Consider the following 14,679-nt stretch of genomic DNA (forward strand, 5'->3'; position numbering starts at 1 on the left):
GGAGAACAACTTGGATTTCTTGGCATGGGCTGGTTCTGTGGAATATGCATTAATATCTGCTTCCTCTGTGAGGTTAATATTGCCATTCCATCCCTTTGATTACAGATAAAGAAACTGTAGCCTAGAAGAGAAAAAAGGAGACTTTTTAAACAAAATGTCCTGCTTTTTCTGCTCTGTAGACTATTGTAAATTTGAAGCCCTCTGTGGTTTGTACCAAAAGAAGAGAGGTGTCAGAAGCTGTCAGTGTGGTGACTGAGCTGTTTCCCCACAAGTTCCTGAAGGAAGGGCAATGACTCCTCATACCACTCTCTCCCTCACCCAGCACTTGCCAGACACATGGTCTCTTTCAGTTCCTCAAACTGGGCACAGTTGTATCTTCTCAGCAACTTAGCATTAGTTCTGTCACCTATGTTCCCTAATCTTCCCAAGACTGGTCTTTTCATTCAGATGTCAACTCAAATCTCATGTCGTTTGAGCCTTTCCTGATCTCCCAACATAAAAATGCCAGCACAGTCATCCCTCAGTATTCACAGGGAATTGGTTAGAGGACCCCCTAAATACCAGAATCCAAGTATGCTGAAGTCCCTTATATAAAATGCTTTTATTTGCTTTTAACCTACATATGTCCTCCCATTATCTTTTAAATCATCTCTAGATTACTCTATAATACTTAATACAATGCTTACACATACTTCATTCCCATGGATTTGTCTTAGTACTCAGCAAATTCAAGTTTTGCTTTGCAGAACTTTGTGGCATTTTTTTCCCACAATATTTTTGACTCAAGAGATTGGTTGAATCCACAGATGTGGAATATATGGATATGGAGGGCTGACTGTATTAATTACAATTACCTGTTTTAATTCTCTACACAGTGTTATCAGTGTCTGGTATTTTTTATTTGTTATTTGAGTGTTAAGCTCTGTTCCCCTACTAGAATGTAATTTGATGAGGGTAGAGACTTTTTCTAGTTCATCCTGTCTCCCCACTACCTGTAACAGTGGTCTGCACCTAAATAGCATTCAATAAATCAATGCCAATAAATGAAAAACCCAGGCAGGCTGAGGAGCCTAGAAGCAGGGTGGGAAGGAGGACTGGCTGAGCCCTGGGTGTGGGACAGAGTGCATGTGTGTGGTGTGTCCCCAAGGGCAGAAAGATGGCGAAGGGAGGCGAATCCAAGTGGGTGGAGGGGGGGAAGGGCGGGAGGAGAAAAAGGTGGGAGGAGGACCAGGTGGGAGGGTGGCGGCCCACTTAGGACCCAGTGGGGGCAGCGCGATGAGGCGGATGACCCTGATCCTGAACGGCAGCCCCAAGAACGGAAAGGTGGTTGTTGTATATGGAACTTTATCTGATTTGCTTTCTGTGGCCAGCAGTAAACTCGGCATAAAAGCCACCAGTGTGTATAATGGGAAAGGTGGACTGATTGATGATATTGCTTTGAACAGAGATGATGATGTTTTGTTTGTTTGTGAAGGAGAGCCATTTATTGATCCTCAGACAGATTCTAAGCCTCCTGAAGGATTGTTAGGATTCCACACAGACTGGCTGACATTAAATGTTGGAGGGCGGTACTTTACAACTACACGGAGCACTTTAGTGAATAAAGAACCTGACAGTATGCTGGCCCACATGTTTAAGGACAAAGGTGTCTGGTGAAGTAAGCAAGATGATAGAAGAGCTTTCTTAATTGACCGAAGTCCTGAGTACTTTGAACCCATTTTGAACTACTTGCATCGTGGACAGCTCATTGTAAATGATAGCATTAATTTATTAGGTGTGTTAGAAGAAGCAAGATTTTTTGGTATTGACTCATTGAACACCTAAAAGTGGCAATAAAGAATTCTCAACCACCGGAGGATCATTCACCAGTATCCCAAAAGGAACTTGTCTGATTTTTACTAGCAACTCCAACCAAGTCAGAACTGTGATGCCAGGGTTTGAACTTCAGTGGTGCCGATCTTTCTTGTTTGGACCTTCGATACATTCACTTCAAAATGGCCAATTTAAGCCGCTGTAATCTTGCACATGCAAATCTTTGCTGTTCAAATCTTGAACGAGCTCATCTCTCTGCATCAGTGCTTGACTGTGCAAATATCCAGGGAGTCAAGATGCTCTGTTCTAGGCAACCTACAGAATGGGAGAAAATTTTTGCAATCTACCCATCTGACAAAGGGCTAATATCCAGAATCTACAAAGAACTTAAACAAATTTACAAGAAAAAAATCAAACAACCCCATCAAAAAGTGGGCGAAGGATACGAATAGATACTTCTCAAAAGAAGACATTTATGTAGCCAGACACATGAAAAAATGCTCATCATCACTGGCCATCAGAGAAATGCAAATCAAAACCACAATGAGATATCATCTCACACCAGTTAGAATGGCGATCATTAAAAAGTCAGGAAACAACAGGTGCTGGAGAGGATGTGGAGAAATAGGAACACTTTTACACTGTTAGTGGGACTGTAAACTAGTTCAACCATTGTGGAAGACAGTGTGGCGATTCCTCAAGGATCTAGAACTAGAAATACCATTTGACCCAGCCATCCCATTTCTGGGCATATACCCAAAGGATTATAAATCATGCTGCTATAAAGACACATGCACACCTATGTTTATTGCGGCACTATTCACAATAGCAAAGTCTTGGAACCAACCCAAATGTCCATCAATGATAGACTGGATTAAGAAAATGTGGCACATATACACCATGGAATACTATGCAGCCATAAAAAAGGATGAGTTCATGTCCTTTGCAGGGACATGGATGAAGCTGGAAACCATCATTCTGAGCAAACTATCACAAGGACAGAAAACCAAATACTGCATGTTCTCACTCATAGGTGGGAAGTGAACAATGAGAACACTTGGACACAGGATGGGGAACATCACACACCGGGGGGCCTGTCATGGGGTGGGGGGAGCACGGACGGATAGCATTAGGAGATATACCTAATGTAAATGATGAGTTGATGGGTGCAGCACACCAACATGGTACATGTGTACATATGTAACAAACCTGCACGTTGTGCACATGTACCCTAGAACTTAAAATATATATATATATAAGAAAAGATGCTCTGTTCTAATGCAGAAGGAGCATCCCTGAAACTGTGTAATTTTGAGGATCCTTCTGGTCTTAAAGCCAATTTAGAAGGTGTTAATCTGAAAGGTGTAGATATGGAAGGAAGTCAGATGACAGGAATTAACCTGAGAGTGGCTACATTAAAAAATGCAAAGTTGAAGAACTGTAACCTCAGAGGAGCGACTCTGGCAGGAACTGATTTAGAGAACTGTGATCTGTGTGGGTGTGATCTTCAAGAAGCCAACCTGAGAGGGTCCAACATGAAGGGAGCTATATTTGAAGAGATGCTAACAGTACTATACATGTCACAAAGTGTCAGATGAGAAATTTTAGGGACTGGAGGAAGATCTACAAGATGAAAATATTTTCCTTATCACTTTTCTTTCTCCATCCACTCAGTTGTCTAGAAGAAATAACACTATAAGGAAATTTTAAAAAAACATTTAGAGGATTATGCTTGTTCTCAGCGGTGCATAATGGAAAAAACTGACTTTTTTCCATCTTCTGATTTTTAACAGAAAAGCACTCATTTAATAGATATAGGGAAACTAGATATTGCTGCTTTTTGAACGGGGTAGGAGGGTTTACCTAGTTTTATGACCAGGAATAGTATCTATTATATTTGCTTTTAAATAGGCATGATGTGGAAATACCATCTTGGTTTGAGATGCATTGGAGGATTTTAATTTATGGAAAGCACAACATATGCAATTATATTTATTGAATACCTAGATGCAGTATGGATATTTAAATTGTTAAAACTTTATGAAAACTTGGTAAAGGTTGTTTAGGTTTACAAATAGCTTTAGTGATTCCTCCCCTCTTTAAATACCTGTCACACTGTATGAATATGGTGAGATCAGACTCCCTAAGACTCTTTTCAGGTTCATTTTTACAATGTTTACTTTTTAGGACAAAACAGTAGCTAAATTAAAGTAATATCCAGTTCTTACTGATTGAAACAGAGTGGAAAGAAAGACATTGTTGTACATCACTGTCATTCCAAAGGTACAGTAGAACTCTGGATGGAGGAAGAACTTACCTATCACTACAACACTTACAAATGAGAATTTCTCAGAATTTCATTCTAGGCAAGTTCCACTGAACACCAGACCAAGCAATTCTGTCTGTTTACACTATTAGCCTAGTTTTCTCATACAATCATCACAAGCATAGGAAGATACTTCAAAACCAAAAAACCAAAGTGCATCATTAATATTCATTTAATTCAAATACCAAATAGTTTACATAGGGCCAGCTTAGAAATAGATACTAAATCCAGAGCTACTGCAATCAAAGCTTATATGAATGAATATGGTAGAGTTGTCTGCTAAAAGGCAATGTAATATAATTGCAGCTAGAACCCTACAGTGGGGAATGAGGAATTTTTTTTTTTTTTTTGAGACAGAGTCTCGCTGTGTCGCCCAGGCTGGAGTGCAGTGGTGCGACCTCGGCTCACTGCAAGCTCTGCCTCCCAGGTTCACATCGTTCTCCTGCCTCAGCCTCCCGAGTAGCTGGGACTACAGGCGCCCACCACCACGCCTGGCTAATTTTTTTGTATTTTTAGTAGAGACGGGGTTTCACCGTGTTAGCCAGGATGGTCTCGATCTCCTGACCTCGTGATCAGCCTGCCTTGGCCTCCCAAAGGGCTGAGATTACAGGCATGAGCCACTGCGCCTGGCCTGGGAATGAGGAATTTTAAACACACATTTGATTACAGCCACCAAAAAATATATATAAAGTAAAAATAAAGGCATTTGGCTGGTCAAAGATGTAATACCAATCAGTCAGCACCTGTGATTCTTTTACTTATATTTTTTGTTTTTTTTTTTTAAACAAATTTTAGCCCAATTTTCTTGAGTCATTATCTTTCTGCAGCAGCAGAGGAAGGGCCTGTACCTCCCTACCAATGACCTGGTGTCCTTATTTCTACCCCAAGTGCAGGGATATTAGCTGTGTCCAAATGGGTTCTGAATTCTACAGACTCATCAACATGAGGCAAGGAATCATTGAAAACCACCTGTGTCTCCTTTGGGGGAATGACATATCTTTAGTATTTATGTAGCTTATTCTTCTGTATCTACATATGCAAAGCTTTCCTTAACAGTAAAGGGTACATATGCATAGTGGGAGGAGATCAGACCTTTACAAGTAAAGGAAAGCAACTTCAGAAATGAATTATTTTCTTTGCTTTATTATTTTTACCAAGACAGAGAAGTATTGTATTGAGAAATAATCTATTTTCATAATCAATATGTGCCTAAATTATATTTAAATCATTTCACTCTGTACTATATTTTCAGGAATTATAGAATGTATTATTCATTCACTTAAAGGTACTTCTGTAGAAATAACCTAAAACTGCAGAACAGTCTGAAAGATCTAAACATGGTGTGCTTAGAAACTGCAGATTTTAGATCTAATGTATACTGCATTAATAAACGATATAAAGTGTTGAAAAAAATGAAAAACCAATAGCTCTTCAGTCTAAATTTCTCTCATTGTCTACTAGGGATGTGAAGCTATGTGACAAAACCTCTATGGCCAGGAAGGAATCTGCTTTGTTTTAAACATTTTTAAATATTAGAAACAATTTATTATGAAAGTTTTACCCATAAAAACTTTTTAAAATATAGAAGAGAGAGGCTAGGGGAAGCATGTACCACCTGACACATCCTTTATTAGCACTTTGATGTATTTCCTGCCAGTTTTCATCACTATTTCTACGGATTTGTTTTAAACAATTACAGTTGTATGTAGTATTTTTTGCCCCACTTTAATAAAACTTCACACTATCGTAAGCCTTTTTATCCATGTTGCTACCAAGTCTGAACGATCATTATTTTTAATGGCTAGATGAGTTCCAGGAATTATTGTTTTTTAAAAAAATATTGTGGTAAAATATAGACAACATACAATTTACCATCTTAACCACTTTTATATATAGAATTCAATGGCATTAAGTAGATTCATACGATTGTGCTACCATCCATCCACAGAATTCATTTTACCTTGCAAAACTGAAACCTTGTATCCACTGAACACTAGTTTCCCATTCTTCCCTTCCTCTAACCCCTGGCAACCACCATTCTAGTTTCTGTCTGGTAAATCATCATGCCCTTTCCTCTGGGCCTGGTTGGAATTTGATCATGGTCCTTCTGTGCCTCTCATGGTCTGTTGTTGGAAACAGACCAAGAATTAGGGATGTTTAAAAAAGATTATGAGGCAAAGAGAAGTAGAAGAGAAGGAGGGCAAAGGGGAGAAGGAGGAGAAACTTCTAATCCAGCTCCCAGAGAATAAACAGCCTCTTACAGAGGGTATATGGTATTTCACCTGCTGCAGAAGGAGACGCTGCAGTATATTGTTCAAACCAAGTAGCAGAACCACTCAGGGCCCAGGCTTGCCCCACAGGCCTCCTTGAAGATAAGCATCTTTGTGGGAGAAGTGGATGGCATGGCTGGCCCTCACAAGTGTCTACTTTGTCCTCAAATCAGTTTCTTGAGAGCCAGTGGTGGGCATTTATAGCAGGAACAAGGTCTTGCCTTCCCCTTGGACAGATATCTTTAGGTCAAAAGGAGATAGACACTCAGTGTAGTGGTTGACTCCCCAGATAGGACCTACAGGGAGAGGCAGTAACCTAGGGAAGGGCAGTGTAACCCTTCACCTGTGGATAAGAATAGCCCTGCTCACTTGTGAATCTCTTATCACTCTGTTAGATGCCATTTAACAGATCCATGTCAGCATGCAGACACAGTGATGACATGCCAAAGGTCTATCTTCAATTAAATTTTTTTCATCAATGATTTAATTGAAGACATACTAGTTTTTAAAGTTATGTGAAGGCTGGGTGTGGTTGATCACACCTATAATCCCAGTGCTTTGGGAGGCCAAGGCAGGGGGATGGCTTGAGGCCAGGAGTTCAAGGCTAGCCTGGGCAACATAGCAAGACTCCATCTCTACCAAAAACAAAAATTAAACAGAAGTAAAAAGAATAAAGTTACATGAATCTGGGCAGAATACTAAATAGCGTCAGCACCTTTAGTCTCTACCATTCTCTAGACAGGATTTCAGGATCCATAGTCTAGGCTCCCAGTTCCTGGACTATCGCCACTGTAATGATTGTCCCCCTCCACGCCACTTCGACAAGGCCACATACTAAGGCCACACTTGGAACTTACTCTACAGAATTTCTCCACCCCTGAAATCTTGAACTCTGAAACTTTACTCTGCTCAAAACCCCAGTTTTCATAGTCCTACATTCCCATTAAACTTACTTTTTTCATTCCATCAAGTTCTCCTTTCCTTCCTGTCCTCTACCTTCTTAAGGCTTGTCCACCGTCTCTTAATTTCTTCTCCCTGGCCCAGACTTTACCGTCAGTCACTTCAAGCACTTTCAACACCATGCTCACTTCCTTTGCCCTGGTGGTCACTGCCTCTCCTCTGATTATTTTCAGTCCTAGATTAGCCCATCCTTAGTTTCCCCTGCTCATGGCCCAGTCCTGTGGAGTAGGTCTAGAGCAAATCATACAACCTTGCTGATTGATTCAATTATAAAATGATGATTTCCAGTCCTAGCTGAGTGCTTGGTGCTGCCAGGAATCTTTAGCAGTCAGTGTTCTTTCCATCTTCTCACAGGGTCTGCCGCAAGTCTCTGACCCTTTCCTGAAGCCTCCTTCATTCTCCCCGTCCCTTTCACCCTCAGCAGATAAACTGGCCTACTTCATAGGAAGGAATGACTTGAGGGACAGCTGCATTTGAACTCCTTCAGCTTCCCTCTTCCCACCTCCGCACTTCCCCACACTCCTGATCAGAGGACGCAGCTCTTTTCCTCTTCTCTGAAACTTTGATGCATCATGATCCCTCCCATTTCCTCATCTGCCAAATAACTCTTAGAGCTCACCTTACCTTTTGGGATGCTGTAGAGCCCAGGATTTAGTGTCATCACTGAATTCAAACCCTTGTTCGGTCACTGAGCAGCCCTGCAACTGTGCGCATATTCCTCTGAACCTTGGTTTCCACGTCTGTAAAATGGGAAAAATATTTCCTCGCAGGGTCAACGTGAAGGGAAAATACATGTATAAGGGATGTAGCAAAGTGCTTAGCACAATACCTGGCATGTAGTAAGTGCTTGGTAGATGGCAGTTATCTCATTGGCAAACTTATCTAGATACTCTCAAACATGGATCTCCCACCCCGCCCCCAGCTCTTGGGCTCTAGACCTGTGTTTTGCCAACTGGCTGTGGAACATCTGTACTCTGGTGTTCTACAAATAGTTCAGACTCTCTCAAAACCGAGCCATTGACTTTTCCCCAGTGCTTGTTCTTCATGTCTTCTCCATCCCAGTTAAAGCATCACCAGCCAGCCAGTCATTCGGGTCCAACATTTTGGACCCTCTCTTTGTCGCTGCCTACATCCTATCAGTCATCTCTGACTTGTTTCTGGAGTTTGTCCTTTGCTCACTGGTGCTGCTTCAGTTTAGGTGCTTATCTTCTCTTGCTTGAATTATTGCCTGGGCTCCTCGTTGGCTTCTTCAATCTGCATGCTGTTCTTTGTATTCCAGGATGCCGGTCACACAGTTTCACTCTCCTGTTTCACAACTTCACACTTTCCTGTTGAAGGTCATTAAGCCTTAGTCTCAGTGCTGGTGGTCGTGGGCAGACCTGTTTCTCCAACATTATCACCTGCTCCGCCCACATGCTACCCCCTCAACTGGCTGTTCCTCTAAGATACTATATGTCTTCTGACCCTTCCTCCTTCCATCACCTCTGCCCTTGTCCTCTCTGCAATTGGCAGACATCCGTAAAGAACCAGCCAAATGTCTCCTTCCCTCTTGACCTTTCCCTGATTCCCCCAGCTTTCCATCCTATTGCTCCTTCTCTGCATAAATAGCTTTTTTTTTTTAAAGTTTCTCCCTTGTAGCAGCAATCACTTTGTATCCATTATTTATGTGCCTGTAAGTGCTGACCTTGGCACAATGCCTGGCAGATAGTAGGGACTCAAGAAGATGTTGACTTGAATAAATGAATGCATGGAATGTCAGGATCTCTTGAGACACAATCTAACTCGGTGAAATATATTAAGTAGCAAAAATTCTTGAAATTATTGTAAGTTTTTTTGAAAAATGCTACCAAAGTAGACAAACCATTAGTTAACATGATCAAGAAGAAAAAAGGAAAAGGCACAAACATACAAAGTATGAAATGACAATGGAGAAGAAATAATTGAAGCAGAAAAAAATTAATTACAAGAGACTTTGAAGGCCTTTATGCAAATACATTTGAAAGCCTTGATAAAATGGATAATTCTATAGGGAAAGCAGATTACCAAAATTGATGGAGGCCAGGTGTGGTGGCTCATGCCTGTAATCCCAGCACTTTGGGAGCTCAAGGCAGGATAACCTCAGCACTTTGGGAGGGTGAGGCAGGAGGATTGCTTGAGGAAAGGAATTCGAGACCAGTCTGGGCAGCCTAGCCAGACCTTGTCTCTACAAAAATAAAAATAAAAAGAATTAAACAAAATTGATAGAGAGGGAAGTTTTTTTTTTTTTTTTTTTGAGACAGAGTCTCACTCTGTCGCCCAGGTTGGAGTGCAGTGGCACGATCTCGGCTCACTGCAAGCTCCGCCTCCCGGGTTCACGCCATTCTCCTGTGTCAGCCTCCCAAGTAGCTGGGACTACAGGCACCTGCCACCACGCCTGGTTAAATTTTTTTGTATTTTTAGTAGGAGTTTCACCGTGTTAACCAGGATGGTCTTGATCTCCTGACCTTGTGATCTGCCTGCCTCGGCCTCCCAAAGTGCTGGGATTACAGGCGTAAGCCACAGCACCTGGCCTCAGAGAGGGAAGTTTTAAGTAGACCAGTTTCTTTAGAAGAAATAGGAACCTTATTAAGGAAATGTTTCTCAAAAAAATTACCAGGCCCAGATTATTTCACAGATGAATTCTACCAAACCTTCAAATGTGAGATAGTCCCAATACTTTATAAATTATTTCAGAGCATCAAAAATGAAGGAAACTTCCCTATTGTTTTTATAAAGGAAGCATCATATTAATATCTAAATATGACAAAGATCATGGAAAAAAGTAAACTGCAGACTAATATTATTTACGAATATCCACGATAAAGTACAAAATAGGCCAAATATCGTGGCTGACACCTGTAATCCCAGCACTTTGGGATGCTGAGGCAGGAGGATTTCTTGAGGCCAGGAGCTTGAGATTAGCCTGGGCAACACAGTGAGACTCCATCTTTACAAAAAAATTAAAAAGTAGCCAAGTGTGGGGGCGTGTCCCTGTAGTCCCAGCTACTTGGGAGGCTGAGGCGGGAGGATCACTTCAGCCCAGAATTGAGGATGCAGTGAGCTATGACAGTGCCACTGCACTCCAGCCTGGGCCACAGAACAAGACCCTGTCTCTTAAAAAAAAAGTACAAAATATATAATACTAATATAACACTAATAAATACTTTGTTAAGAAACAGAATTCAATACCACATTAAAAAATAAAATTAACTTTGATCAGGTGGGATTAATTTCAAGAATACAAGTTAGGCTTATTATTAGTAAATTCATTAATACAATATAAATACACCATATCAGTAAGTTCCAGGAAAAATAATCACAGAATTATCTCCATAGATGTTGAAAAAGCTTTTGTGAAAATTTAACATCCATTCTTCCTAAAAATTGCTTAAGAAAATAGGGTTTGGCTGGGCACAGTGGCTCACGCCTGTAATCCCAGTACTTTGGGAGGCCAAGGTCGGTGGATCACAAGGTCAGGAGATCGAGACCATCCTGGCTAACATGGTGAAACCCCATATCTACTAAAAATACAAAAAATTAGCTGGGTGTGGTGGCACGTGCCTGTGATCCCAGCTACTCAGGAGGCTGAGGCAGGAGAATTGCTTGAACCCGGGAGGCAGAGGTTGCAGTGAGCTGAGATCGTGCCACTGCACTCCAGCCTGGGGCGACAGAGTGAGACTCTGTCTCAAAAAAAAAAAAAAAAAAAAAAAGAAAAGAAAACAGGATTTGTAGGATTTGTTGGATAGTTGCTAAATATGATTTTATATGCATGTATTTCTTAATATATATCTCTTGGTATATGTATATAATATATATTATAAATATCTTATGTATCTCTATCTATTATATCTTGGTGCTACAAGCAGTAATACTACATTGGAAAATATACCAGTATTTTCTTCAAGTCCAGAAACAGGAAAGGATGGTCAGTATCTTCACTACTGTTCAACATTGTACCAGATGTAAGCAATGCAATTAGATGAAAGACATTGACCGGAGACACAAGGACTAGTAAAGTAAAATTATCTCTTTATGCAAATGATATAATATTACTATTATATCATATTACTATAATGTATTAATCCTGGAAAACCATAGAGGATCAATGATAAAACTAAATTTAACAATAAAAGATAAGGTCATAGGATGTAAAATTAACACACTGAAATAATACCCTTCATATATGCAAACAATAATCAGAGAACATAATGGTAGGGAAACTTCATTTACAATTGCAACAAAGAAGATTAAATACTTAGCAATGAATTTAGAAATATGCAAACTTTAAAACACTCTTGGAAGACAAATTCAAACAAATGTAAAGACCATCCCCTGTTCTTGAATAGAGTGATTCAACATCATAGAGATGTCTCAGTTCTCCTGAATCAATTTATAAATCTAATACAATCTTAATAAAAATTCCAACAAGCTGTTTAAGAAAGTTGGACCAATTGATACTAAAGTTCATATAGCACAATAAATATGTAAGAATTGACAAGAAAACAAAAAAATTTTTTTCAGAGGGAGCAACTAGCCCTACCAGATATTAAAATACACCATGACACCTTTACAATTAAAACATTGTGATATTGGTGCAAGAATAGACCAATAGATGAATGACATAGAATAGAAAGACCAGAAGTAAACCCAGGAACTTAGGGAAATTTAGGTATCTGATAATAGTGGCATCTCAAATCATTGGGTTAAAGAAGGACTTTTTCTTTTTTCTTTCCTGCAATTTAAAAAATTCTGGTAAAATACATATAACATAAAATTTACCATCCTAACCATTTTTAAGACAACAGTTAAGTAGTGTTAAGTATATTCATCTCGTCATGAAACAGATCTTTAGAACTTTTTCAATTTGTGAAATTGAATCTCTATACTCATTAAGCAGCAACTCTTTATTTCTCCTTCCTGCTTCCTCCTGTTAACCACCATTCTACTTTCTGTTTTTATGAACTTGACTACTTTAAATACCTTATATGAGTGGATTAACAAGTGGAATCATACAGCATTTGTCTTTTTACGACTGGCATATTTCATATCGCATAATGTCCTCAATGGTTCATTCATGTTGTAACATGTGACAGGATTTCCTTTGTTTTAAAGGATAAGTAATATTCCAGTATATGTTTGGGGAGGAAAAATTTCCCCTCTTACCTCTTAGGGTCTCCAGCTGAACCCAATAATTAAACTGATTAACATGTGTTAATCAGTTAATCAATGTGTTAAGCATATGAAAGAAGAGACCATATAATAAACCATTTAAAAAGCGAAGCCACAAACTTTTCCTTACAGTTTTTAATGTTTAACTATTTAAGTAGATCATTTCTAGTGTAATCATATGGACAAAAATGATTAGGAAGGACAGTTATCTTATTTGTCTACTTTAGCATAATCTTGATAAAGCTGAAAAATTGTAAAGTAAATGGAAACTTTAATACATACAAGATATGAAGATAACTATTTCTAAAAGCTTAGGAACTCGTTCTTTTTCTTTCTTTCTTTCTTTTTTTTATGAGACGGGGTTTTGCCATGTTGCCCAGGCTGGTCTCAAGCAATCCACCTGCCTCAGCCTCCTAAATTGCTGGGATTACAGATGTGAGCCACTGTGCCCGGCCTGGAGCTCATTCTGATTTGTTAAACATCAGGCATCCCATATCCTCTCATGCTATTCTCTTAGCCGTGGAGTAAAGATTAGAATTTTCTTAGGATTCACCACAATAGGGGTTTTCTAAAATGTGAGGTTTTTTTTTGTTTTTTTTTTTTGACAGGGGTAAGGGTCAGGAGAATGTAAATTATTCTTTTTTTTTTTTTTTTGAGACAGAGTCTCCCTCTGTCGCCCAGGCTGAAGTGCAGTGGCGCGATCTCGGCTCACTGCAATCTCCGCCTCCCGGGTTCACGCCATTCTCCTGCCTTAGCCTCCCGAGTAGCTGGGACTACAGGCGCGTGCCACCATGCCCAGTTAATTTTTTGTGTTTTTTAGTAGAGATGGGATTTCACCACGTTAGCCAGGATGGTCTCGATCTCCTGACCTCGTGATCCACCCACCTTGGCCTCCCAAAGTGCTGGGATTACAGGCGTGAGCCACCGCGCCCAGCCTATTCTTTCCTTTTATACCTAGGATATACCCAAAATGCTATCCTCCCACAATTTCAAGTTCTCTGACTAATCAGGTTGTGCTGGGAACCTGTCCCATTTCCTTATCTTTATATTTGAAATGAAGATCTATCACTCTGTCCCTCATTTTTATCTCATGTTTTCTTACTAATATTTATTTATTTTCTCCTGTTTGAAGGTACAATCATTGGTTTGATGGGATGGCGCTGCTTCACCAGTTCAGAATGGCAAAGGGCACAGTGACATACAGGAGCAAGTTTCTACAGAGTGATACATATAAGGCCAACAGTGCTAAAAACCGAATTGTGATCTCAGAATTTGGCACACTGGCTCTCCCGGATCCATGCAAGAATGTTTTTGAACGTTTCATGTCCAGGTTTGAGCTGCCTGGTAAAGCTGCAGGTGATAGTGATGATTATTTAAACTATTATGATATATAACCATCTATACAAACATAAATCTTGAAAATAGATTTTTTTGTGTATGTGAGAGGATGTTGAAACTGCTTTCTCCCTTTGAGTGTGTGCTTAGCATCGGCTACAGTAAGCTGTGGTACTTAAATAACTCTAGGGTTTGGTTTCAGCCATGACTGACAACACTAATGTCAACTATGTGCGGTACAAGGGTGATTACTACCTCTGCACTGAGACCAACTTTATGAATAAAGTGGACATTGAAACTCTGGAAAAAACAGAAAAGGTAAAGTACAGGAAAAAAAAATGAATAAAATAGATCCTAACATTTCTTTCCATTTGAAATACTTTTTAGAGTAGTATATATCAAGAAGAAATTGAAGCCTTAACTACACAAAAAGAAAGTTATTCATGATGCAGGTCACCTTTAATCTCTGGCCTGATGGCTTCTGGGTTGGTTTTCCTTAAATATAATTCTAAACTCCTTCCTTAGTCCTAATATCTGAAGGCTAGGGTAAAGGAGAAATAGAATAGTACTGATCTACTTTGGCTAGTTGGGGTGTTCTTCCTAGCTATGGTTAGTATTGGACTGGAGGTTGTCTATACCTGTATTTCCTTCACATAACATATTAATTAAAAAGAAAATTTTAGACTAGATTTTTAATTTTAATTCTTATGCTTCTTTTGAATTTTCCTGTGATATTAGGCAAATTTATTCAGGGTGGTTTTGTTGTTAGTAGTGGTGATGTGTTTTTGT

The 14,679-nt window shown here is 39.6% G+C and overlaps 1 protein-coding gene and 1 pseudogene across 3 annotated transcripts in view; both read left to right on the plus strand.

Annotated features, from left to right (window-relative positions):
- The window catches only part of BCO2 (beta-carotene oxygenase 2), a 50,006-nt gene that overhangs the window by 3,958 nt on the left and 31,369 nt on the right, over window positions 1-14,679 (plus strand). For all 3 annotated transcript variants that reach the window (XM_031016059.3, XM_031016058.3, XM_031016061.3), the window contains exons 3-4: window positions 13,688-13,911; window positions 14,093-14,208. In XM_031016059.3, coding sequence (XP_030871919.1) covers window positions 13,688-13,911; window positions 14,093-14,208 — 340 coding nt within the window. The remainder of the gene's footprint in view (window positions 1-13,687; window positions 13,912-14,092; window positions 14,209-14,679) is intronic.
- On the plus strand, window positions 15-5,967 carry LOC101141210 (BTB/POZ domain-containing protein KCTD9-like; annotated as a pseudogene).

This window comes from Gorilla gorilla, chromosome 9 (genome assembly GCF_029281585.2).
Source record: "Gorilla gorilla gorilla isolate KB3781 chromosome 9, NHGRI_mGorGor1-v2.1_pri, whole genome shotgun sequence".
NCBI lineage: Eukaryota > Metazoa > Chordata > Mammalia > Primates > Hominidae > Gorilla > Gorilla gorilla.